Below are 27,982 nucleotides of genomic sequence, written 5' to 3' on the forward strand. Positions count from 1 at the left end.
TTATAAGGGCTGCCAGCATCTCACCAAATAGACTCATAAACCATTCTCCGTGCTGTGGTGCCTGCAGCTGACCCTCACTGAGGACACGCAATGCAATCTGCGTTGGTCAAGCTGACCGACACGACACACCACAGCTCACAGGTTCAGCCAGGGTTCAGATGACTCTTATGAATATCTTACATAGGACTCTTTATCACAATTTTGATTTGATTTGATTGTGTTTTAAGTGAGTCAAATGGTTCAATAGGGCTTGATTTGGTGAACAAGTTGGAGATGTTGTTGGTTAACAGGGATGAATTATCTTTGAAATCCCTCAAACATCTGTTAAAAGGATGTAATGATATAGTTAGTTAATTTGTGAACATAAGTTATTCATTTGAGAACACACATTTGGTAATTAAAGAAAACAAATGTGTTTTTCCCTTAAGACTTATCAGGCTGCGTAAAAAACATTTTAATCAGATTTTTCAAGCCCTATTATGCTCATTGTATTTTGTGCCTCTACTGTGACATGTTTCCATGCTTTAATGTTCAAAAAGGTCTTTATTTTTCAACTATTTCTTAGCTAAACTACAGTATACAGTAATGGCTACCTTTTGTCTGAAGACTTCAGAAATTGTTGAATTTGGTTCAATTGTGAGGCAAGTATGTACATGTGGAAAAGGCTGAAACATAAAGAATAACTCAGCTGTATAACCAGGACAATAATCCACAAACCAGGCCGACACATTTTTAACACACTGCAACCATTTCAGGCTCCAGTGTGAGATTGTGATCATGTAGGCGAGTGTGTTGGTGTGTTTCAGAGAATGAAAGGGGGCGAGCAGGCTGTGAACATTCACTATGTTGTTGTATGACATGTAATTCAGAGTCACATTAGCCTCACTGCTCTGATTCGATTTGAAACTCTATTAAATATCAAACTGACAAAAATACAGAAACATAATCCATCAACATGAGCTGACTGATGTCTCTGCTGGTCGTACTGCCTTGTTCCTTTCACACAACATCTCTGATGAATGACAGGAGGTCACAGTGGATGTGCAAACTTTTGTTTCAGGTCATTTTTCTTGTGTAGCCCTTAATGTTTAACATTTGGACTAAATCTGATTTTAAAAAGAACTTGCCAAGGGAAAAATAAAGACAAAATCTTATAAAATGTTCCTCCAATTTTTTGTATTAGAGACCTTAGCAACATTTCAAAGTATAAAATGCTATATTAAGCACTAATGTCACATGGGTAGTGTTTTTTTTTTACTGTAGAGGCACTGCATGCAGTTATCAGACAAAACTATTGAAATAATTAGATTTTAATAGCATGTTTGAAGATAAAGCTCATACTTTAACAACTTTACAAACTCTAGAATTGTATCAATATCATTGTGTGCAAGTGGGCAGTGTCTGTATGTGTTTTCTTACCGTGCACAATGTGCTCTTTGTTATCTTCAAGCAGAAATCTGATGCAAACTCCAGCTCAGACAGACACACCCTGTTACAGTCAATCGTCTGTTGAAAGTCAAAAACAAACACAGCATGTGATGCAAAGATAAATACTGAGCAAAATATAAACAGGTAACACAATAACAACATGCAGTCGGTACAAAAGTAATCTGATTAGCTAGCAGCTCTCTGTTCTGGATGGAATATCTGACAGTACTGGTTCTTACATTTGTTCGTAAAATTCATTTTTGATAACAAATATTCACACTGGTATAATAAAGGTATTTACATTCAAGTTGCTACACTGCTGCCACAGCATATTTTCTCCAGCCATTGGTTTCATCTGTTATAATAACATTGCTAAAACAGGTCATACAGGGAAACACATATGGTCAGAAAATGATACAGGTTTAGGTCTGTACTAAATGCATCAATTGTGTCACTAAAATGCACTAAATACTTTCAGTACATAAAACTACATTAAGTTCAGTCGATCAAAGTTGAGCCTAGAAGTCCGTCTGTAAACTTTTATAGATGCTTACAAAGGTAGGTTTGGTAGTTAAATAACCATTAGTCTTTGTTTTCCTCTTCCAAATAAGGATATTTTCATAATTATTTTGTTTAGAGTATTTTTGTATAATAACTAAAGAATGATTAACTAGTGAATACAATGTTTGCATAGCTGATACGACGTGCAGATGGCTAGAGCAAGACTAAGGAACTGGTCAGGAGTATACCTGTTCATAAAATATGGTTTCTTGAGTAGAAATCTAAACTGGCTGAATATGACATCAAGACTCCATAAAATAACCTCTCATTAATAAGAGCACAGAAATTAACTTTGCAAATGTGAACATATTGTTCAAAGGAGACAAATATCACATTAGCAAGATTGTAGTTTCAGCCAGGTATTTAGATAGCTTGTTTAGCATCAAGCTTATACTAGCAAGTAGCTCCAGAGAAACCGTTCACCATTTGAAATGAATGCACTGGCTGCATCTTATATGAGTAACAATTGCAACATTGGTAGTAAAATCCTCCATTCACACTTTAATGCAACAACTTAAGCTAAATGTAATTACAATAATATGTGACATTTCTGTTAGCCTAAGCAACTGAAGAAAGATCTTGATTTCTGGACACGGACATGGCTGATTAGCTAGCAAGTATGGTTGCTAAAAAATCTGAATATATTGACCATGTATCCACTGCATGCAATGTTATTGGCTTTAAATATTGCTAGGATAACATAAGCTTTCTGGCTCATACCATAGACTGTATCAGTTTGGAAGTAGTTTCTAAAGTGTGTCCTATTTGTCTTAGAGAAGTATAGTGAACAACGTGCCCTTTGAATAACCTTTTAGACTGGCCTGAGACATACATTTTGATTGCAAAACAAAAAATATTATTGCATGTGCATGGCACAAACGGGGTTTATCCCTTCATCAGGCATTAACCATTTCATAATCCCTGGCAGGTTTACATGTGGATCGCAGATTGTGCCTTGATGTTGCAAAATTGCTTTCTAGACAGTTAACATTATGAATCTGGACATGAAACACGTTATATAAGGCAGTTTTAAAGCTGCTTCAAATGGTTGCAAGTTAAACATTCATCGAGTCGAACATTTCTATCTGTTCTCACGGTGAAAAAAACCTCATCTGTTTTGCAGAAATGTATAATTCCATGAAAGGGCTCTCAATTTTACGGAATAGCAGCCAGCCTTAATGGAATGTTATTGGATCGTATCAACGGGAGGCAATAGATGAGAGTCCATGTAATTTGGGCAGAGGGGCTGTCTATTTGTCACTGGAGGGGAGAAACTATCGATTAGAGGATTCAAATTCCATTATATCAAGTTCTCCCCTCATTCATCACGAGGAGGACATGCTGCTTAGCAAACGGGCCAGCCGGTGAGGAAACACGTGATGGTGTGAGAGACAAGAGGTTAGAGCATTCCTACACAGAAAGCTTCCCAAGAGGTATATGTGCTCTTATATGTTCGACTGTGTGCGTGTGCGTTTGTTTTATCTCTGTTATGTGTGTTCTCCCATCAGTGAAAACCGCTCTATCCACAGGCTGCAGAGAGTAATGACGTTTCCTGAAGAGGAACTTAAACAAGGATTAGACATATCAATCACCCAGCGCTACGACATCACATCACACATACACACACGCACTTACTTTCAGGGCCCTATCTTGCTCTCCACAGCTAACTCTTGCTCTCATTTCCTGTCTATAGCTATAACAGCATGGGTCCCGCAAACTCTAATTTTCCTATCTGTAGGTTCCACTAGCCTCGTACACTAGGATCATGAGACTGACATATGGTTTTGCCAATTAGTCTAGCTAATACAATTATCAGATATTGGGTAGTTTATGTCGTCCACAGTCGACACAATTGAGGATCCAGTCTAATCACTGGGACAAAAAAATAGATTTTGCATCATGCTGGTTTTCCTCCACCAACAGGTCTAGTTGCTGCGCCAACACATCATGTTGATTAATACCATGTCAGTCCAAAATGTCATAACTTTAATACAAGTGTATAATTGGCATAACTTGCAATATGTATTATTGAGGCATGGCCAAAGCAGTGTTTTGTGAGGTCAAAGGTGATCATAACAAAATCTATTTAGTTCACCAGCGAGTCAAACTGATATTTGTTGCCAAAATTGCGCAAATTCCCCCTTTCCAAAGATAATATGTTCACAAGAATCTGACGAACGAAGACATGGACCGACTTTTAAGTTGCACAAGAAATGAATGAGGATGATTCACAACAAAGTAACCAAAGATAAGATAAAAGTGATAAAAGATTGTTTACCTGTATGACTGTAGGCTCACAGATAAGTGTGTCTTCATTCACGACTTCCACCGAGGCCTCAGGCACCACAACCTTCTTCATGCATGACATGTTGAAGCCATACACGTCGTCCCAGAATGCAATGTGGTCTTGGTGCTTCTGTGGGTCTCCAACTAGTGCCAGGCTGATGTTGCAGAGGTCTGGATAGACTGTAGGAGCAAAGGGAGTCAAGGACATATCACAACATGCATACATTGCTCACGAAAAGATCCTGATTGCAATTTATTGTTGTACAAATCAAATACACATATTAGCATGACAACCTTCTCTGCATAACCTGGTAGACCCCACATTGCTCACGTCACTGTTATACTGTGCTCACTTGAGTTTCTTAGGTTTTTTTTGTATCAAAAGGAACCAGAAAGGAGACAAATTAGTGGTAGCAACAAAAGAGAGAGCAAAAGAGAGGGAAAGATAACAGCAGGGGGAACACCTGTGACATGCTACAGTAGCACCTCTGGGGCTGCTGACTCCAGGCAGTGCTGTTAGCGATGTTAGCCGGCATGCAGCCAGAGGAAGGACCTTGGCAACCAGCCGGTCCGAAAAAACTATTTTTCTGCATCTGACTGCAGTTATTTTGCCCTTAGGCTTCAGGTTTAAACATTGTTGTATTTATTGTCACAGAGCGTAAAGTTAGCTGCTATATGATTGATCTCTCTCAACTATGAAGAATTGTTTTTGTGTATCAATTTGTGTGAAATCTCTTCATATGTGATTTACAGTTCTATAGTCTTAGTCATTATTTTTGGGCACACAGCATTAATGAATCTTTTTATTTTTTATTCTTGAGCAACTTTAAGCCCTGCCCTTTTCTTTGAACAAAACATCTGTATAATAATGTGTGCATTTGCTTGTTTGTTATCCTCAGTCAATAATGTATCTTTCCTTTTGATTGTTAAATAACAAATAAAAAAATCATTTAAAATATCTGTAAAACTGAAAACAAATCCACTTTTTAAAAAAACCAACTTTTAAGTTTTTGTATCATTGGTTGTATAAACCTTTTGACAATGCATTTAATCAGGATGTATTGTCAACCTCAATGCACTACACATCCAAAAGAAACAAGAGAACCAAACAAAGTGAATTACAGTTCATATGTTTGGACCAAAATGCAATCCTTTGTGAGGCCAGCCTGGTCAGCGATGAGTGAATCCCTTCAGGGGTTTGTTTCTTCTAAAATGTAAGAACATAAATCATGACTAAAGGAAAGGGTGGGCAAACTCTGGTAGCATGAACTTCTACTCTCAGTGCTGAGACGTCCTTAATATCAACAAATTAAAAACCATTCAACAAATGTGATCAGAAAACGCCTCAACATCTTGTGGGTGTGGAGCTTTGCATCAATTTCATGAGGCTTCTTTAATGACTGTATCCATCACATACGCACAAAACATGACCTGATGACCATTTTGTCCTACTTTTGTCATTCTTCCATGCTGTTCACTAGATGGCCCAAATATGGACACCCAAAAATAAAGATTTGGGATTGTTCAAAATATAATTTCCCCATAAATGCTTATATGCTAATAAACTTTAAGCTCCTACACTATTAAGATCATGCCTTCCACAACATTTTGGCTGCAGGGCTTTCCTCCCGTTCAACTACAAGGGCATCAGTTAATGGTGTCAGATTGGGTCAGCAATGTTTCTCATCACAAAACTTGGAAAACCATTTCTAATGGAGCCAGCTTTGTACAGAGTGGTTTTGCCATGTTTACACAGGAAAGGGCCTTACATAAACCTACCAAAGTGGTACCAAAGTATTGTCTGAAATATAACCGCTGTTCCACATACGTTTGGTCTTACAGTGTACAATACAAACCAAAAGGTGGGTCAAATCACAGAATTGGAGAAGTTGTATTCACCATCGCATAAATACAGCATTTGTTATATTTCTTGAACCCATATGATCACCCATTCCTACTTTTCTTTCCTACAGTAGGTTGCGATTCCAGAAAACTTAACATTCTCTTTACTTGCACTCAAAGTACACACAAAGTAAACTTCCGTAATCACAAATTAAATAACAACTGATAATGTGCTTGGTGGTAAACAAAGAAGGGAAAAACACAATGAAAAATGATTTGAATGCGGCCTAATGCTAATTCATTAGCTGGAATGGAAAAGATTGTTGTTGCTGAAAAGGATCTTAAAGGTTTAGAAGCTTGTGCCAGTGGCCAGTCACATTGTTTTACAGCGGAGAGTGTTTCTATCACTTTAGAGAAATGACTGCCGCTGGAAATCACCCTGGCTGGATGTTGGTCAAACAAGCTTTTGATCCTGCAGCCTCAGAAACAACATTTTTCTTAAAAGATGAAAGATGTCGGTCAGTCACTGAGGAACTGTTTTTCTACCTTCGTTTTTCAAAGCTTTGATGACAGGGCATAGGCAGTGATTACTCACTCCTCATATTACATCACACTGTCTATTTGAGAAACATTATGTTTTAAATGAGCATTAAACATTAGACTTAATGTCCTTTTCATCGTGTTTTCACATCTGAGCAGATTCCTTTGGGTAATATGCTTGGTGATTAAGCCAGAGCTGAGATGCTTGAAGCCATTGGTATCCCCACTGTGAAGTAACATTAGCCAACCCAGAGGCCTTAGGCCTAAACTAGAGTTTAGAATATGCTTATGAGGATGTCTGAAAGACTTCATATTTTAACATATCAGAAATCCTTTATTAAGTCCCACAACGAGGGAAAATCTTGCTGCCATCAGTCGTAATGTAAAAATGTGTCCCAGTTAGATATAAGGAGAGCATAGCTGATGGCCAATATAGCTGACCTTTTGCATCATGAGAAAGACGCAACCTACAGTGCAAACAGGCTTAGTAATATCGACAACATATTTTATCTTGATATAGGTCATTTCACATCAGAGACCTGTCGTATCAAATATATCATGGATAAATCAATAAATAGTCTATATTAAAAAAACACATTGTAAAGCCTATTGTGGTATTCTTTTTCTCATCTCATTAAGTACTTTTGCGTTAAATTAACTTAACGATTTCAAGTTAAATTATATAGAAAAAAATATATATAGTCCTAGCCTACTATATGAAGATGTAAACTTTCAAAAGTAAACTCATGAACAGCTTCAAGTACAATATATGTTGTATAGCAGCAAAACAACAATAAATGTTGGCATAAAAAACTGTGGAAACTGTTTTTGGTCAGTGTGATAGAAATGATAGCGTTATTATCATCATAAATCTAACAGTTGTTAGATTTATAATGATATAACATGTTATGGCCTTTCCCTAAAGCATCTCAAAAGAAATCATTAACAATTATTAACAATAGCAAAAGTAGTTACCAATTGCAATAGTTGATACTAAGCAAGCAGTTAGCTGTAGGGATAGCTGTTAGACTATATACTAAAACACAAAACAGTTCGCAGTATAAGAAAGGGGGCAACAATTAAGGTAATTACATTTTAGAAATAGTCAAATGTTAGCAGTACATTTAGCAAGCAGCAGCAATGAAGCTTAGAAGCAGGCATGAAGAAACGGAAGTCAGCAGGATAGCAGTTTGGGATGTAAACAGACATCTCTGTCATTTGACTAGGGGCTTAGTTGGAGTGCATACACCCTTTATTATATTCCTTTCTAGTTGGAGACTTTTATGTGCTTCAATTATTAGCGTGGCAGATGCTAAGTCTAGCTTCAGCTAGCAAGCTTATCAGTTCTCTCACAAATGCTGTACATATATTTACTTACGCTTAACACTTTGGTTTTGATAGCAATGATGAGTTTCTGTATTTTTATTACCCACATTTTGGCTTAAATATGTTATGGATATCAGAAAAGCACATATTTTTGATAAGTGTTTTTACGCTTTTTCCACCTGACAAAGATAGGGTTCACAAAATGCATTTATGCAAAATGCATTTATACAGAAACCTTGGTTTCTGTGAAACCAAGGTTGCCCCAACCTTTGTATGAATACCAATAAAATGAGCAAACTACAAACTGTTTTACAGGCATTTTTTTTACACTTTTAAAAAACATAAGCCTTCAAATGAGATTATTTTTATTTTACCTGGCATGTGTGTTAGGGCTCAGTCTCACATAACCTTCGACATGTTGGACCATCAAATGTGTGAATGGATGGTGACAGCTCGGTGATGGGCAACTCATGGCCTCTCATGATTAGCTGAAGCCTGTGTGTGACCCTGTGAGTGTCACCCTACCTAATGACTGCACACACATATTTTTTACACACGTACGGATGCAAACTGCAGATTTGTCACTTCATTTTACTCTGATTACTGGACCGACTGAGTGATTACGAGGGCCGGGTGAGAAGAGGACGGAGAGATGCTGATTTGGCAGAATCAAGACAGGCCTGTCTGAGACTCATCGTGAAAAGAGATGGAGATGGAGAGACGAATAGGCGATGGATGGGGTGCTGTGGTGTGGATGGAGAGGGAGAAAGACTAAGAGAAGAAGGGGGGTGGGGGGGTACACGGGCGTCCCCAGATTCATGGCTTTGACATCTGCGTCCTTCTCGACTCGCTGCCCACAGCCCGTTTGTCATGCCCCCCTCCCCTTTCACTTGCTCTCTCCATCCCCCCCATTGGTTGGCTCTGAAGGAGGGAAAGACGGTGTGGGAGGGGGGGGGGGGGGGGGGGCACGGGACAAAACAGATCCCTTTTCCCTGGACGCTGTGCTGTGCCAGGCAGGCAGGGACACATTTAAGGATGAAGGGGAGGTTAATGTAGTGGGGAGAATGAGCGAGCCGCTGTACCTCTCTTCTAATGTAGCTTAAACACACATACAGCGGCACTGCTGCAGGGCCATGAGCACACACACTCCAAAATCTGAAAAAAAGCTAATGGATGGATGTTAATAAATCTAATGTAACACAATTATTGTAAAAAGAGTATAATTTAATCATTTAAAATATATCACATTATTCGGATTAATGTATTAAGGTACACTCTGCATGTGATGATATCCAGGAATATTTGCTCTGCAGATTGGCACATAAATACTGCCTTGGCAATGTTTACTTGAACAACAACATGGAGCAGCATCCACTCGTTTTTTATGCTTAGCACCATACATGCTGAATTAGGCAAAGTGTTCCCTTTTTTGACTTAATGTTCCCATATCAAAGCTCTTGGCGGAAGTAGATGGTTCTGCTAGACACATTTTCCTGGTTTTGAGTGACACAAAATACACAGGATACACAGGGATCAGCCTGTTCTGGGAGCATCAGGGTTGAAGGCTTATGACGAACCATATGGTGTCCTCTGACCTATCACTTTCTGCCTGACTCTGGTTCGCATGTCCAAACTCCCTCGCAAACAGACCTGTCTCTATATGTGGGGTCATTCTGGCTGTCAATCTCTGCGTGTGAGCGTGTGCGTGTGCGTGTGTGTGTGTGTGTGTGTGTGTGTGTGTGTGTGTGTGTGTGTGTGTGTGTGTGTGTGTGTGTGTGTGTGTGTGTGTGTGTGTGCTTGACCTATCCCTGGTGTTCCAAGGAAACACTAAAGGCATTGTGGTGGAACCGTTCCGTAGTTGGGTGACATTCGGCACAAGCCATTAAATCTGGTCAGGGGCAGGGATGGGATGACCCAGGAGACACAAGGCAGATCCCTAATGACAAAAAGTATTTGCATACTTGTAAGAAATAACCATCTTTTACATTTTGCATCCGTCTTGGTTTCGTGTTTTCATCTACTTCCTCAAGGTTATGTTTTCAAACACTGTAGCTTTCGTGCATATGAAAATAAAATCTTTGAATCTTGAATGTTTAAATTCAAGTTATTTAAAAATAATTGTTACTGTACATCCAAAAATGTAAACAGGTTCACAATAGAATTCCAAGAAGCATATGAGGATCAAAGCAACATCACTGTGCTTATGCCAAGCTGCTATTGAAGCAAAAGTACAAGCACACATTCTTCAGTCCAGCCATACGTGAGACATGTTGTCTTTGAAAACAGCTGTGTGCTGAGGTGAGATGTTGAGCCTCCCCCTCAGCTGTATATGTCCCCACCTCCTCAGAGAGTATTTCTCTGACTAAACAACTGAATCCTGCAACTGAAGCTGAAGTTTTATAGTAAAAATCTTCCATTCTGTCATAGATTTCTTGCTTATGTGTAGTGATTGTATCAACTGGTTTGTATATTTGGAGGAGAAGTATTTTTATATATGCGGCTTGTACTGACGTGAACAAACACAAGAACACACAATATATCCAGCGTGTCACTCCCAAAAACCATAGTGGGCTAGCATAAGAAGTTTCTCCTGCTGACAGATCACACCATATACTTTCAAGGGTTGTGCTCCATTTGGCTGTGCCAGCCTGCCGCTTTCAACATAGTGGCAAGGAGAGAGAAACTCACTGAAATGGAGTGCAGGAGGTACTTAAAGTGGCAGGTCTGACGTTAATTCTCTATCAGCCGCCAATTGAAACAAAAGCAGTTACTTTAGTGGAAATGTTGTTGTTAACCTTAGTTTACTCTTTTCACAACATGTAACATGTTTTCAAAAGTATAGTACCTTCTCCATTTCAATTCAGCAATTGCGAGCCATTATTCTTTAATGGTTACAATGTTGTTGGTTCATATTATGTTATGTCTTCATGGTGCTCGTTGATTTAGTTCAACCAATTGGGTGTTGATGCACACCCAGGATAGTCTGATCTACTGCACTGCATATTCCCGCCCCCAAAACGATGAAAGTTGGGTTTGTCTGTCTGTGGCAGTTTAGTGTAACCTAGGCAAAGCAACGCAATCTTCCTACTTCCCTGGCCACCTTGGTTGATTTTCAAAAATGTGTAGAAACCATTGACTGTATATATTAATGGACGTAGTGTCCGTGACGTCACCCATAGAATTCTGCAGAGTTGCCGAGAAGCCCTTAGTAGGCGGATTCGGATTCGGCCACTAACGGCTTGACAGCGACGTCAGTCTAATCCCGCCTGCTCCAAATAAGGGCAAAGAGGCGGAGCCGAGGCGGGACCTGCTGCCTCCGAACTGGAAGAAAACCGAGCTAGCTCAGGCTAAGAAGCTAAACTAACATGAAATACATGCATACCAAGTTACTGCTAACAGTGTAGTTCCCCTATATAAACGTTACATTCATAATCAAATGAGACAATCTGCAAGAGAATTAGCTATATTTTGTTATTCTTAATGCTTGTCATTCACACGTTAAGAAAAGACGGACTCCACCGCCAGGACCTAACGGAGCCGCAGTGGGCTAGCTCCGGGACGCCGGCTGGAGCTAGCCCCCTGCGGCTCCGTTAGCTCCGGCGGCCACCACTGGGATAATTGGGTCCCCTATTAACATTTGCTCCCGTTTAGCATTATGGGCGTCATAGCCATAGACTATAAAAGTCTTCCCAAGGCTGAATCATAAACTAAAATGTATATGTATGTATAAAGGGTTACGTCCTTAGCTGGCTAATAAGTAACAAGCTAAGCTACCAAGCACACAAACACCTGTGAACGGGACATGTATAATATTATCATTTTAGACTTCTTGGAAGTTCTGTTAGTACATTCAAGCGCACAGCAAAACATTTTAATTGTCTGGTATTTGTAACAATATTCCCTAAAAGGCACAATCACCACGAACACGGCTAAAGCTAAAGGGTCAAGTACAATAACTATAAACTAACTAACATTGTAGCCTCTATGGTTGTAGCCTAGCAGAGTGGACAAGTTGCTGTTAGCTGACAGTGAGGTATGTGAATTCAGTGTGTCCATCAAAGTGACCACGCCCTAATTTATGCAAAAGCTTTAAAGCTTAATATTAATTAAACAGATGAGTTGAGAAAAAATTCTCCCCCCCAATCCATATTCATGAAGGGGGGATCTAACTATACAGAGAATATGGTTTTTTGAACCATGATATAAACATGTTTAATTCTGCTCTAAAGTTGGGCATTTTAACATTGGGGTCTATGGAAATTGCTCCCTTCTGCAGACTGCTCCTACTGGCCACTAGATGAACTGCAGTTTGAGGCACTTCCGCATTGGCGTCCCGGCTCTTCCCCAGAGTTTGCCGCTTGGTAGAAACTGACTGGAAAACCGTGTTTCATCACTAATTTCATGACTTATTGATCACTAATTCATAGACTTGAGTATAGAGTAATTAAAAGACAATGCCTGAAGAAAAAAAGAGAAATGTCCAACTCTACAGTGGCAAACTTTTATGCTACCTTTTTTTTCATCTTGAGTAGACGTGACCTACCTGAGCCATCGTCAGCGAGGTAGGCGTCTCTGGCGTACAGCACAGAATCCAACATGGACTCAAACAGCAAGAAGTAACCCTGCAAAGAGAGGAAAATAAGCATTATCACCAAGGTATCTTCTGGAACATGTGTACTGACAATAAGGCTGTCCCGAATACCATTTTTCGGGCTGCGGATATTCTTTTTTTTTTTGTTGCACTTTTATTGTCATTACTCAGTACAGGTACTATGTAATGAAATAGTTTCTCTGCATTTGACACATCCTAGTGTCAAGTGCACTAGGATGCAGTGTAGGGAACGGTGCCATGCTCAGGGACACCTTGGTCTTGCCGGGACTTGAACTGGTGACCTTCCAGTTGCCAAGCCAAGTCCCTATGGACTTCGCCGCCACCACCGCCCACACTAAGCGAATATTCGGCGCGCGCTTCAACACGTGTATTTTTGGTTTATTCAAGGCATTCATTTTGTTATTCTACAGTATTGCTGTTTTATAGTTATTTGTTAATGTAAATAACCCAATTTATGCACTTTGAAATTGAAAAGGATATTGTGTTTTTTACTTCCGTTGCAGTTGTATATGTCTTAAAGAGCAACTTCCAGGTTAAAGACACCTGTGAATAAATGTGTAGGAAAATGATGAATACACTAGATTTTCCCAAAAATATACAGAAATATACACACTACAGTGACATCTGGCGTCGTTTTTTTAAGAAATGTTTACTTCCGCATAAAAAAGCCTCGGCACGTGACCTCCCGCGTGTGACGTAACACGGGAGACACAAGGGGGAGAGCGGCCGGTGTAACGTATTAATAAACATGGATCCCAATGCTAGTTTCGACACAGAAGACACAGAAGAAGTTGAACATGAATATTCAAATGCATATGACGGACCACAACCTTATAATTATGAGCCTGCTAGGCGTCCAAGAGACCAGGAGCAGCCAAGGATTAGAAGAAATAACGGCCTTCGGAGAGAAATTGAGCTGTGGTGTGAGGAGAACCAGTGGAGAACTGGGCAGCTATCTTGGTGAGTGACCGGCTTTAGCTACAGAATGTTAGCTAATGTCACATCACAACATTGTAAAGTTAGCTATCATATATCAGGCTATAACTAACGTAGCATTGATAATATAGTAACGTTACTGGCAGGACTGTTGATACTGATCCATAACAGAAACTAATGCGCAAGTATCAGCCGTATCTCGCATTACCTAGTGCAACTCCACACTACGGTGCTGTACCGGAGTGGAGACGCGAGATACGGCTGATACTTGACGATCTGGCGGAGAAAGGTTGTGGAGCCTCCGTTGATATGCCGTTGTAAATGGCTTGATGGAAAGCAGATGTGTAGTCGGGGAGGGTGCACAGCTGATTGCAGCAGGTGAGTGGAGGTTGAGCCGGGAGCCAGGAGTGACAGCCACCACGCCCACACAAACAACACAGACAGGGGGAAACAAACAAACACAAAGGAGACGGCTGGAGCAGTACAGCCACCACAGCGTTACCTAATGCAACTCGACACTATGTCTTACGTTGCCGTGTACCGGAGGGGAGAGAGAGAGAGCAGCGAAGGGGGGGGGGAGAGAGAAGTAATACGGTTTCCTGATAAAGCTGTGGAGAGTATGTGCTGCAGGGAGGTGGATGCACAACGCACCCAGGAACGAACGCTAGCTCCGGTCCTTTTTACTGTGGACTTGATGTCCTGACAGGCTGGTATTTGTGCAACCTGCACAAACACAATACTGCATCATGATTACAAATGGTGAAATACAATGTAAAACTACCGCAAAATAACAGCTCCTTAAAACACAACCGCTCAACTCAACGCAACTCCACTATACCCGCGGTCAGAGAGCGGAGATGTGTCCCCTGTGTGATGTAATATGACGCGTTTGACGTATGACCTTAAAAAAAAGCCGTTTTTAAGAGCAGAGCTCAAAATTGCTCCTTTCCCTCTGAATTCCTGCCCTTATGTCTCGTAAAACATATCAAATCCTGCATTCACTTTTTTAAATTGTAATTTTAAAGCAAGTTTAAGCATAAATGTAGAAAAAATAAAAACCTGCAAGATGCTCTTTAAGTGTAATTTGGCATTTCTATTTTGTATGGACATTCTTTTATTTTGAAGGAGAGTTAGCGCTGTTGACAGGAAGTTGTTGTTGCTATGGAAACAACGTGACGGACAAAAGGAGCGGAGATTAACGGAGAAAAGTAATATCTACATATAAAGACGGAGAAAGTAAACAATAAAGTTTATGGTTAAGTGTTAGCACTCCCCCCAAGAGGCACAAGCTCTTACGTTGATATTGAAGATTTCAATTAATTCAATTTATTAAAAAATAACGGGAAAAAACGAATATCCGAATAAAGAAATTGAAAACCGAATAGTGGGCCAACGACCGAATATTCGGATATTCGGGTACAACCCTAATAGTACAGCGGATAAGCATAACAATTGTGCATTTTAACCGCACTATTGCCTCTGTTTCTTGACAATGCACACTCAGTGGCAATGATACGTCACTCCATGGACATCGTCAAGGCAGCAGTTCAGCACGTGAACCCTGGTCAGATTCCTGTCCTTGCAGCTGACCAACCACTGTATGCTCTTGCTAAGGAAGTCCAGTGGACCTGGCCAGCCACTTATGGAGAGGATCACTTTGTGATCATTTTCAGTGGTCTACACACTGAGATGGCCATGTTGAAGTTTCTGGGAGACTGGCTGGAAGACAGTGGCTGGACGAACACCCTGGTACAGGCTGACATTGCAAGTTCCGGAACAGCAAATTCCTTCATACATGCCAGCCATGTCACCAAGACCCGCCATGCGCACCAGCTCACAGCTGCAAGCCTTTATACACTCCTCCAACAAGCTTGCAGTGAAAACTGCACACCTGATGACTCTAATGCCATGCAACCTGATAGTCCGCCTTTTGAGGAGTGGTGCATACAGCGAGCAAAGGCCAGTGTCCACTTTGACTACTGGCTAAAGACCCTGTCATTGGAGCTTCTCCTGCTGCGGTACATCAGGTCAATTCGTGAGGGTAACTTCCAGCTGTACGTGGAATCCCTGACATAGATCATGCCCTGGATGTTTGCCCTAGATCACACACACTACTCCAGATGGCTTTCCGTACACATCCGTGACATGATGAATCTCGCTGAAAAACATCCACATGTCCTAGCAGAATTCAAGTCTGGACATTTTGTGATGCACAAAACCAGCAACAAGTTCTCTGCCATGGCACTCGACCAGTGCCATGAGCAGAACAATGCAATGGTGAAAGGTTCTGGTTGGGCTATTGGACTGACTGGCAATCCAGGAGCACTTAGACGCTGGATGGTAGCAGGGCCAGAAATGTCCAGGATCACTATAGAGTTTGAGCAACAGCATAGTGCTAGTGACACTGGGCACCGTCATCACGACCAGCAACCTGGCGTACAAGCAGCATTTCTGAAGGAAGTTAAAGCACTTGTGACAGTGCTGGAAGAGATGGGAAATCCATTCCTAGAAAACAGCCAAGATTTACTAGTCATTGACACAAGGGACATCATGGACATCAAAGTGGCTGAAACTGTGAGAAGGATCGAGTCCCTTGGTGAGGAGCAGTACACCACGTTTGTGAAAGAGAGGCTAGAACAGTGTACAACACCTGTCACACAAACACTTCCAAAGAACAAGTTGCCACTGTTCAGTAGGCCACCGGTCAAGATGAAGTCGAAACAAAAGGCACAGCTTGCAGCACTGAAGAGTGACTGTGGTCTCTTTACGAGGCTGTACATCTCCTGTCAAACACGAGATGGAGACATCGACAATTTCTTCTCCCATGAAAACCAGGGATGTCCACCAGCTCTGTCAACTGGAGGCAAAATTCGGATTGGGGTTAAAGCAGATCTACTTTGCTGCCTAGAATCAGATCTGCTTGAAAACAGTAGTGTACCTATGGCTGATGCAACAATTTTCGATGGTGAAGCGGTGGTTCAAATGTTAAATCCTGGAACATCAAGAACATTTCAAGAGTATGGAGATAGAGTGTTTGCACCAGTGGCGAACCGTGTCTATCACAACTGGACCTTCTGTAGACACACACAACCCCCCGCCCCCCCTCCGTGGCATTATAATGTCTGTATTTTCACTGAATTGTCGTCTTGAAAAGGGTACTCACAAATATTCCCAACAACTTCATCTTCACCTATTCCACTTTTCATTTCAACGTTAAAAACAATAAAACGGCATGACTTGCTTCGTCGCATTCTAGATCCTTTGTCTCGAGCCAGTTAGCGGGCCTTCTAGAGTACCCTGGAACCGAGGGAAACTCTGAAAGAATACACCCATTGGCTACAAATCAATATATGATTGGTTGACCAAACTGTCAGTCCAAACGTACGCTCTCATTCAGTGCAACGGCCAGGGCATTCGATCAAGGATGTAGAATACCTTGGTTGAAAGATATTCTACCCAGAGACCCAGAACAAGATCTGATTGGTTGCTTTCTTTTCTAACACAAAACCACTGAAATGCGTAGTGCATGGACCGAGAAGGACAAACAAATCAAAGTAACACTGTAATATTACAGATCAACAACACAGATACGATTCTCATTTATTCATTTTATATACATTTTATTTATATAATTAAATCGATTTTTTGTTTGTTTTATCTGAGTGTTCCAGGGTATTCTCTGAATAACTTGAAAACCGACTTGTTTGCTTTCCTGTCTCGCAGAGTTGTTCATCTTCCTCTCGCAGAGGGCAAGGAACTGTATGCAACAGATAGAAGTGGAGTCCTCTGCTCTCCTGCTGAGTCTTACTTAGCCTGCCTTGCCCCGTGTTCTCAAGAGGAGGCCGACACTCGTCTACTTCTGCATGTAGCAGATGCTGTGCAAAAGGGGTGTAAGAAGGTGACCATACGTACAGTTGATACCGATGTGGTAGTACTGGCTGTGGCTTCATTCAGCAAAATAGCTCCTGATGAGCTGTGGGTTGCCTTTGATGTTGGATCAAGCTTTCACTACATAGCTGTTCATGAAATTGTTGACACAATGAATCCAACAAAGTGTCTGATTCTCCCAGTCCTTTACGCTTTCACTGGGTGTGACACCGTCTCTGCCTTCGCTGGCAGAGGGAAGAAGACTGCCTGGGAAACGTGGAAGTCTTTCCCAGAGGTGACTGGTGCTTTCAATTAACTCCTATGCATGCCAAGTGAGGTCAGTGAAGGATCAATGTTACTGCTGGAGCGATTTGTGGTGCTGATGTACGACCGAACCAGTGAGAGCATGGAAGTGAATGATGCCAGGAAACAGCTCTTCACACAGAAGTCTAGATCTCTAGAGAACATTCCTCCAACCCAGGCAGCACTGAAGCAGCACATCAAGCGCACTTGCTACCAGGCCAACTCTTGGAACCAGGCATTGGCCCTGGATCCAGAGATTCCAGAGCCGTCTGACTGGGGCTGGACAGAGGAAACAACTGGGTGTCAGCCACTTTGGACCACTCTACCTGAAGCATCAAAATCGTGCCATGAATTGATCCACTGTCGCTGCCAGAAAGGGTGCACTGGACGATGCAAGTGTGCCAAAGCTGCACTGAAGTGCACTGCACTATGTTTCTGTTCTGGAGACTGTTAGATTTAGATCTGTATTATTATAATCATTAAAATAGACTAGCACCATGGGTCTATTATTTTGTATTATTATCCCTATAGTTTCAAAATTGAAGCACGTGGACATTAAACACAGATGACTGGCGGCCATCTTGGATTTGACTGTTACTTTGATGTCATGTATCTAGCTGATGATAAGTTGATCACACACACACACACACACACACACACACACACACACACACACACACACACACACACACACACACACACACACACACACACACACACACACACACACACACACACACACACACACACACACACACACACACACACACACACACACACACACACACACACACACACACACACACACACACACACACACCCCTGTGGTTGTCCATCAGGTGGTGCTGTTGTAACCTGTGTGTTTGTTGTAATCAGCAGTGATGGGACCCACCTGTGGCCCTTGATTCCAGGATATAAGAGGGCTGCAGAACAGGCTCTCGCTCTCTCTCAGCTGCCCTGCTCGGTGCAGCAGAACACCGCTCTTCTGTTTGTTTTATTGTTGGTTGTAGACAGTGTTAGGTAAAATAAATGATTGTTTTGGGCAACTCCTGTGTGGAACTGTTGTCCTTGTGTTACAAGCAGAGCCAGCTTGTAACATATGGGGGCTCGTCCGGGATAAGAACCAGGTGATAGTTGTTTACTTGATTTGTTTGCCTTTATTGTGTAGACAGTTTGTTCCTGGTGTAGGGCATTAAGGAGTAGCTTTGGAATGACCTTTCCTGATAGGCATAAGCAACATCTCCTTCAGGGGAGCTTGTTGGTTTGTTGTTTTTGTTTGTTAGTTTTTGTGCATAAACATGATTTGACATTTTTTTGTCATGGGTATACGTCCGTGGCTGTCTTGGTGAGTAACAGCTTCGCTGGGGCTTTACCGGGTCATTGGGTAAGTGTTTAAAACACCTGTCGTGGCATGCATGAAGACTAGGTTGAGACAAGATAGCTAGTATTGGGTAGGCAGTTAGCTAGGGGAGAGGTATTCCAGAGTGAAACAAAAATATATATATATATTTGTAGGTGTCTGTGCACCAGGTTCAAGGGAGTTTGCATAATCATGGCTACATTGACAGATTTTGTTAAGTGTCCCAGTGTGGAACTGCTGGAAAAATGTACTAAAGACCAACTGTTAAAAATTGCAGAGCATTTTGAGGTAGACGTTCCAAAGCAGGGTCATAAAGACACCATAGTGACTATGTTACAGACCCAGTTGGTACTGCCAGAAGTTCTGCCAGCAGTGGCTGTCGATGATGGTTCCGAGGAGGAGTTGGCTGAGAAGGCAGCTATAAATCCAGAGCGGCAGAGAAGTACAGGTTTTTCTTTGTTTGACTTTGATGAAATGACATTTGAACAGAGAAAGGAAATAATGCTGCTGCAGTACCAACAAGACAGTGAACGTGAGGAACGAGCAAGTGCTCGTGAGGACCGGGGCTAGAGCTCGTGAACAGGAAACTGAGATGGAGCGTTTAAGGTTAATTACAGTGGTGCGGGAAGCTGAATTGCAACACGAGCCATACAAGTTGGACCTCATCCAAGAGGGTAAGCTTTCTTCTGGGGTGTCCCCAGCTACTTTTGATGTAACTTACAACTTGCGGTTTATACCGAAATTCGAGGAGAAGACTGTAGATTCTTTTTTTTAACTTTATGAGCGACTTAGCCAAAGACGACAGTGGTCTGATTCAGAGAAAACATTGCTGTTACAGTGTGTGTTAACTGGTAGGGCTCAAGAAGCATTTTCTGCATTAAGTATAGCTGACAGTGAAGATTACTTAAGGGTAAAGACTGCAGTGCTAAAAGCTTATGAGTTGGTGCCTGAGGCCTACCGTCAGCAGTTCAGGAAGTTAAGGAAGTCAGAAGGACAGACCTATGTGGAACTTGTTCGGGAACTGACGATGAAATTGAATCGTTGGGTCACGGCTTCCGAAGTAGTAAATCTTAATGATTTGAGGGAACTGTTCTTTCTTGAACAATTTAAAGATATCCTTCCAGAACGCGTTGCTACGTACCTGAATGAGCATAAGGTTAAAAATGTAACAGATGCCGGGGTGTTAGCTGATGAATACACGTTAACACACAAGTTTCATTCAGGGGAGAGATTTGACTGGGGGGGGGCAGAAATAACTGGTCTGGTGACCCCAGAGGTGAAGTGTTAAGGTCGGAGCAAAGGTCCGTGCATGGCTGGAGGGATAAAGTAGATCTAAGTACTTGCCACTTTTGTTTGGGTAAAGGTCACTGGGAAAAGGAATGCCCAGTACTTGCAAAAACCAAGGGACTCCAAAATGGCCAGGTTCCCAGGCCTGTTGCCCTTGCAGCTTCTGCCCACAAGGTTGCTAGGGATGAGGCTATAGCTGCGGTTAAACTCCATACTGCCCACAAGGTTGCTAGGGATGAGGCTATAGCTGCGGTTAAACTCCATACTGCCCACAAGGTTGCTAGGGATGAGGCTATAGTTGCGGTTAAACTCCATACTACCCCGCAACCAGTTGCTGCAGCGGTTTCTAACTTCGGACGAGCCCTGCAAGAGGTGAAACCTCGCCCCTCCCAGTTGGCAGATGAAATTGATCCAGGGTGTGCCCCTTTCGTACGTGAGGGTTATCCTTGTTAAGATACTGAGAGACAAGGGTGCTATCGATTCGTACATAACTGAGGGTGTTCTTCCATTTTCCTCTGTAACTGACACTGGAAGTTATGTATTGTCTAGGGGAATGGGGATGCAGTTGTCTGCTCCAAAGTATCGGTTGGTGTTGTCCTGTGATTTACGGCAGGGTGAAGTTGCCATGGAAGTCCGGCCATCTTTGCCTGTTCCGGGAGTGGCAGTCATCCTCGGTAATGATTTGGCTGGCGGCAGAGTGTGGCCTGATGTGCCTCTTTCATCAGTGGTTTCCTCTAAGCCAGTGATAAAGGAGCTTGCTGACCCTGTTAAAAAGCGGACAAAGGTTCGCCCACGCCGAGGAAATCACCGAACCCAACCCAGCGGTTGATGGGATGGTCCCTGTTTGTGTGGTCAAATCATGTAACATTTACACCCGGGTAAGCTATGTTTCATGTATTATATGTAAGTATAAGCTTTGCTATTAGTTGGGATGTTTCAGTGTCTTGGGGACACTTCTTTTATGGGGGAGGGTGTGACAACCCTGTGGTTGTCCATCAGGTGGTGCTGTTGTAACCTGTGTGTTTGTTGTAATCAGCAGTGATGGGACCCACCTGTGGCCCTTGATTCTAGGATATAAGAGGGCTGCAGAACAGGCTCTCGCTCTCTCTCAGCTGACCTGCTGGTGCAGCAGGACACCGCTCTTTTGTTTGTTTTATTGTTGGTTGTAGACACTGTTAGGTAAAATAAATGATTGTTTTGGGCAACTCCTGTGTGGAACTGTTGTCCTTGTGTTACAAGCAGAGCCAGCTTGTAACCACACACACACACACACACACACACACACACACACACACACACACACACACACACACACACACACACACACACACACACACACACACACACACACACACACACACACACACACACACACACACACACACACACACACACACACACACACACACACACACACACACACTCTCTAATTTGAACTGATTGACAGCTTATATTTGGTCAATTTCTACCTTTATCTTCACCTAAATTCATTTTCTTGAATTCTGGCAACCTCAAGTATCACCAAATGATTGGGCATCCCTAATTTTGTTGGATATGACACCTTAAATGGTTTTCTTCAATGTTTGGTTCCAAAATTAAGCGGGTTTGAACATTTGACCCAAGAGATTGGTGGCCATCTTGAATTTGTCCTCACAGGTCAAATCTGACTTCCCTCCACATCTGAAAATAAACCTTATTGTATGCACTAACTATGCTAGAAATTTCATTTTTTTCTCATAAAGTGCACAATTGTTATGAGAGCTTATCCGCTGTACTATAACTGACAAACAGGCAAAAGCAGCTGTCCATATAGCATTATCTTTTTTTCTTTGATAATAAATGCTTGCAAGGACAAAACTACAGAACCGCTGGACAATTTAATTATTTTTTAATGCAAGATCACTAAAGTGGAAATCTGAATTAGCCGTGACTGTGAATCGAGTAGTGCGCCCACGTGGTCTGACACCAAACATCCACAGATTTGACCCTGGGTTGACCTTCTGTTCTGCTCCAGTAGATGACACATTAACCGTGGTATTATTCCATTAATGGGGAAATTGAGTTTGGTCCACATCTTGTTGGCTTCGGCTTGAGTGGCAGGAACTGCTGACAAATGGCTTTTTTAACCTCCTCCCCAATCCAAGCAGCAGATCTACAGTACCGATTGGCTATGGTGCACCGCCAGCCCCTTATGGTATTTATGTGCACAACAATCGGGCGGGTTCAGACATATGGAATATCTCCATCTGGGACAAGGAAGTGGAGCAAAATCACTACATGTACATTTATACTGTAACTTATGAACCATATAGTGCTGTAAAAGCTTTGACAATACTGACTGGCTTTAGGAACAAAAACACCTTTCTATGCTTTCAGATGTGTGTTTTACGATTAAATCAAGAGCACAAGCAAAATACGACATCCTTCAATTTTCAGGCAATGATGAATTTGTCTTCCTGTTTGCAGATCTTTGAATCCTTCCATGCCTTTATATGGATGTTTGGATCAGTTCTAATGGACTATCTGATACTGCCATTCATTGAGGAATAAATCACATTGGTGCTTAATCATCAGTTTACACATGACCTGACAATTTCTATCATTCTGCTATTTGTACAGCGTACAGGAAAGAGTTGCTGTTTAATGAGGTATGTATTATTACAAGAACTTTGGTTCTGTCGAATAAGAAAACATAACCATCAATATCTTTGTACAGGGGGAGCATCTTTTTTTAAAAATATATAAATAGTTTGAAGATAATCATAGAAGACTGTAAAAGACAAAAGATGAGCCAGATTATCCAAAACAAATTTTTTGGGAGTGGGGTAGCGATAACGTTGTTATAAATTCCCAACTGCCCTGGAAAAATGCTTTACTACACCAGTTATAGCATATTAAAGTCAATCCAGAAAGTTGTCTGAACCTTATTTATTATTATTTTACTATGGATGTTGGTTATCATCCAAATAATAGGACACACATTTACATAGTTTTACATTTGCTTTAAACTATGTAATTATTATTAACTGGTTTGGCCATAGCGGAACAATTTTACAAGTGTGATACAAAATTGTACAATACTGAATCAATCAATATGATAAGAAAGTGTTTTACTATTGCTACTGTAGTGTAAATTAATTTCTAGTAGTTTAATATTTGGGAAATGGCAATTATGTTAGAGTGACTGAAACATCAAAGCAAGATGTAAGCAGCAACACAAAGATTACATTTGCAGCATCAACAGGTCAAATTTGAGGGGAAAAAAGGAGTTATGTTGAAGATTTCAATATCTCTACTTTCTTGTCGACCGGGGGCCAAGGACAAGGAGAGGTGAGGGCCAGGATACGAGATAAAGACTGAATCAGGGCATGTGTGTGTGGAGGATGGGGCTGTGTATGATGAAGAGAAAGTAGAGGAGAGAGGAAAAGCAAGACAAGTGATATAGCGAAGACGCAGTGGCCAGCAGAATAGTACTTTGGTGAGATAAGAGGCTTATTATTCAAATAAAGACAACCTTTCATTAGAGAAAGGAGTTGTGAGCAAGCGTCAGACAACCAGGGAAACAGCTCTGATTTATAACCAAATTCCGAAATCGTCACCATCTCTGTAACGGGCCGGAGCTGATAATGACAGCGATGAAGCTGATATAACCGACTCATCCTCTGCGGGAAGATAAAGGGAAACGTTCTTTTGGTTTAGCGACAGTGGACTGGTCTCGAACCAAAGTCAGGTCCGCGAATCGTCTGCTGCTGACTGGTGTGGTTGATGTCCTTAGCAGCCGAGCGGGTCGTTTTTTAAAACCCCTGCAAAGAGAACACCAGCCTCGTAATTTAGATCCCAATTTCACGGGACGCTGCTTCTCTCGACAGGAAGAGGATATGAGAGGGAGAGATGCCCGAAAGCAGAGTCACACCTTACTTTCATCACGTCAACAATGCTCCAGGATTACTGCCCCCCCTCTGATGCCTTTTATGTCCTCCCAGCTGGATGAACCACATTCCTCCTAATTTATACATCTGCAATGTTAATTACCAAAAACACAGAAACATATACCTACTTCTGTACCATTAGAATTGGACGTGAGGAGGAAATACAGCAAAAGCACTTACGTTTGTCTGAGTCTGAATAGATCTTGCCCGAATACTTCAACTTGTAAATGACAAATCAGCAGTGAGCCTGTACCACCTAATGTACAACAAGTAAAGGTATTGAAAAGGGAGACTTTTAATGATGCACAGGCATCCTTCAGGCCAGTCAGTGCTGTTGTATTAATTACGGGAACACAGCGTGCAAATGTAAAATCCTTCGTAGTTTCATCAAACTGTGTCTCAGTGTTTTAATTAAAAGTTCCAAGTTTTAATATATATTCCTACAATTTCTATATAGTCAGCAAAAGGCCCCGGGTCAGTGCAACGATGAGTCATACCATCTCATTTAATCAGTTCGACCTGTGACATTTCAGCAACTCTGTAGAATGTTTCAAAGGCTAAAAGTGATTGAAAATATTGGCTAAAATGTAAGATTACTTAATATGCAAACTATTTCACTAGATCAAAGGTTTGGTTAACAAAAAGGGAATAATGTCCGCCTCGCTTTCTCAAATTCCAAGCTGATGTCTCCAATGTCTTGTTTTTTTTGTCCAAAATCCAAATATTTTCGGCCTGAAAAATTCATTATTAAAATAGTTGGCAACTATTTCTCTGTTGATCGACTTATTTTTGCAGCTCCAATTTATTGTGTTCAAAACAATGATAGCAACATTTTGAGCTTAGCCTAGCAAGTAAAGTAGATAACTAACTAGCCTATGTCAAAGAGAAAAAAAACGCCAAACACTAATATACAAAAAGTCAGGTTGTTTAGAGTAAAACTAAGGTCGAGTTAAGATCTTGTGATATGCTTTGTACAGTCACTGGACCCAACTGTTGTTACCATGATATTCCATATGAGTATGTACTTAAAATACACACATAAAACATGTATAACATTGTTGTATTTGTTGGAGGCAAGCTATACTAGCATTTTCCTCTTGCTTCCAGCTTATTTTCTTGGCTAAACAGGTCATAAGTGTCTCTGTTTTGCTTCATAGCTAGGTGCAACTAATAATTACACGCTGCTCCTTAAAGGGTTAGGGCCTATGTCGTTGTACCTCTCTTTAACACAAAAAGCATCTTTATGTATCTGCTTTCAACATGTGGGTTGGTCAATGGCAGCAAATCAAAGGTGATAGATCCACGTTCTTGCAAACTTTCAGGTGAAAACTTCATCAAAAAGAAAGAGACTTCAGCTGCCTAACTTTCTCTTTTATCTCCCTTCACTTTATCTTAATTTATTTTGTGTTGGGAAAACAGGATTAAATCTAAACACCAGACTGATGTCTTTGATACCATTTCCCCCGATCAATATGTCTGCCTACGGGCTCAGTGACAAAGACGGGCTGAAGTGTTAGTTTGAGAAACCAGCTTCGGTTCGCAGTACTGGCTGGTGCGGGCCATGCTCTGCAGTATAGTCAATGTGCATTTCCATAAAAGAGACTAATGAAAACCTAATGAGAATGGGCTGGAGCAGCTTATGCACATTAACAAAATTAGCATATAAAACACATTCACGAGTGGGCTACTACACACATCTACATATACACAAACACACAAAAAGATAAAAACTGCAATACAGTTTTTCAGCTGTGTTTCTTATGTCTAGAAATCTAGCTTTCTAAAGAGATGTCCCTTCCCCTTAACTTTACACAAATACAATTCAGTTTTTCCCTGTCTTAGTGAAAAAGCATTGGTGTGCTACGATTTGCAGATGTTCGTGTCCATCAACCAATGGGACACTGAGTGACTGTCAATTATGGGTACCAAGAAGCATTTTGGTACAAAATCTGCATCAGCGGTTTACACTTTCCTCCGCCCTCCAGTACCTCCTCTCTTCTACTGCATTAAACATACGTCTTTCTCAATTACTGCGGATCATCATCACTTCCAGTCCCAGCAGGGCCCAGGCAAAATAAAGGTGATGGTGTGCATGCATGAACGTGTGTGTTTCTGGGAGTACTGCCATGCTTCACTGCATACCGATGGCAGCAGCTCTACGTCAACAAGCCTTTCCTATACTATTCTCTGGTCAGGTGACACCATATTAGCATAAACATGTCACATACATCCGAGTAATAGATTTTGGAGCGTTAACGCTTGGCGAGAGTACGTTGTGTAGGTTCCAATATCAGCGTAATTTCCATTTAAAAGGCATGCAAATGGGAGATAGACGGGAAAGATAGTGTAGTAGCAAAGTCATTTGCAGTATAGCTACAAGGTTATTAGAAGCAGGGGCTCATCTGAGAAAAAAGATAAGAACATTATGTGATTTTAGAAGATGGAACGATCATTTTCATGAGCCATAGAAGATTTAAATTAAATTATCGAAATGTATTTATTGTATACAATGTACAATACAATGTTTAGGAAAGTAGCATATTTACACTAGGCTGTACATGAATTCTATATATTTAATTGTATTTTACACAAACACATTTTTATTACCCCAAATTGTATATTGTAAGACACACATTTGCTGCAAAAATTATTCAGTTGTGTATCTGAGGTGAAGATTGGAAACTTTCAAAGAGAGAGTGAAATACTTTGAAGTTATTTAAGCTTAACTTTTCAGAAATCTTTGACTGTTTTCTGTTCAAGAATGTATTTTTATTGAAATATCAATGACTAAATAAATGCTTGTTGTAAATGGCTGCCTATATGCCCTTATGACTATACTTGACTAGGCGGGAAGGGGGAAGAATAGAGTTGCATAAAAACAGAGGGGGGTGTGTACTAACAGAAAACACAAATGTCTCTCGCTAGACTTGTTTGGGATCGACACATTCATGAAAATATAAACCCATGTTATCTTAGAGGATGAATGACTAAATCTGAAAAACGTAATACATAAGAAGTAAAAATCAGGATTTTAACTACACCAGGTCTAAAGCAAGGACTCTGTGCTTGAACGTGTGTTTATTTACCCAAAGTGTCTTTTGCATTTTCTCTAATTTGCAACATTGTTGATCTGTTTCAATAACCGGAAATGTCTGCGCCATCTTGAGTAGCGTCCCGGTGGCCTTATTTTTGCCGGAGGATCGAGGAACTACCGGACAATCCTCTGGTGAAATCCTCAGACACTCGCCCCGCCCCCTTACTGTGTATCACTCACTGATTGGGCGATGCAGTGCATGCACTGATCTGGCTGCTGTGAGACGATCAGCTGTGCGGCGTCATCACAAACGGACGTCGCTTCACGTGACGCTCCGGAGGAAAGGACGTCCCATTGCTCTTAAAACTAATTTCCCTGATTCTCGTGGTTTCATTGCGTCTCTCCATGCTTCCCTGGTGGGAGGGATTAAACGCAGGGAAACAACGCAACTGAGGGACACAAGGATTTCATTTAACCGAAGTGAGATGCAGCCAGAGACGTCAAATTGACAACTTGGACGCCATCATTATTGCTGCAAAAGAGCATTATGCTATGCAGTAATCCCTGTGTTCCTTTATGGAACAACCTGCACTTAATATTAAAAAAAGAAAAAGCATTTTTCTTAAAGAAAAGTTAAAGCAGCTTTTCGTGGAGCGATTATAGTTCACTTA

General features: G+C 41.3%; 1 protein-coding gene across 2 annotated transcripts in view; it reads right to left on the reverse strand.

Annotated features, from left to right (window-relative positions):
- prmt3 (protein arginine methyltransferase 3) overlaps window positions 1–27,982 on the reverse strand; it is a 70,837-nt gene that overhangs the window by 20,460 nt on the left and 22,395 nt on the right. For both annotated transcript variants that reach the window (XM_079662464.1, XM_079662463.1), the window contains exons 11-13: window positions 12,527–12,605; window positions 4,268–4,455; window positions 1,420–1,506 (exon numbers count right to left, since the gene is read on the reverse strand). In XM_079662464.1, coding sequence (XP_079518590.1) covers window positions 1,420–1,506; window positions 4,268–4,455; window positions 12,527–12,605 — 354 coding nt within the window. The remainder of the gene's footprint in view (window positions 1–1,419; window positions 1,507–4,267; window positions 4,456–12,526; window positions 12,606–27,982) is intronic.

The sequence above is a fragment of the Notothenia rossii genome, assembly GCF_949606895.1.
Source record: "Notothenia rossii genome assembly, chromosome: 2".
NCBI lineage: Eukaryota > Metazoa > Chordata > Actinopteri > Perciformes > Nototheniidae > Notothenia > Notothenia rossii.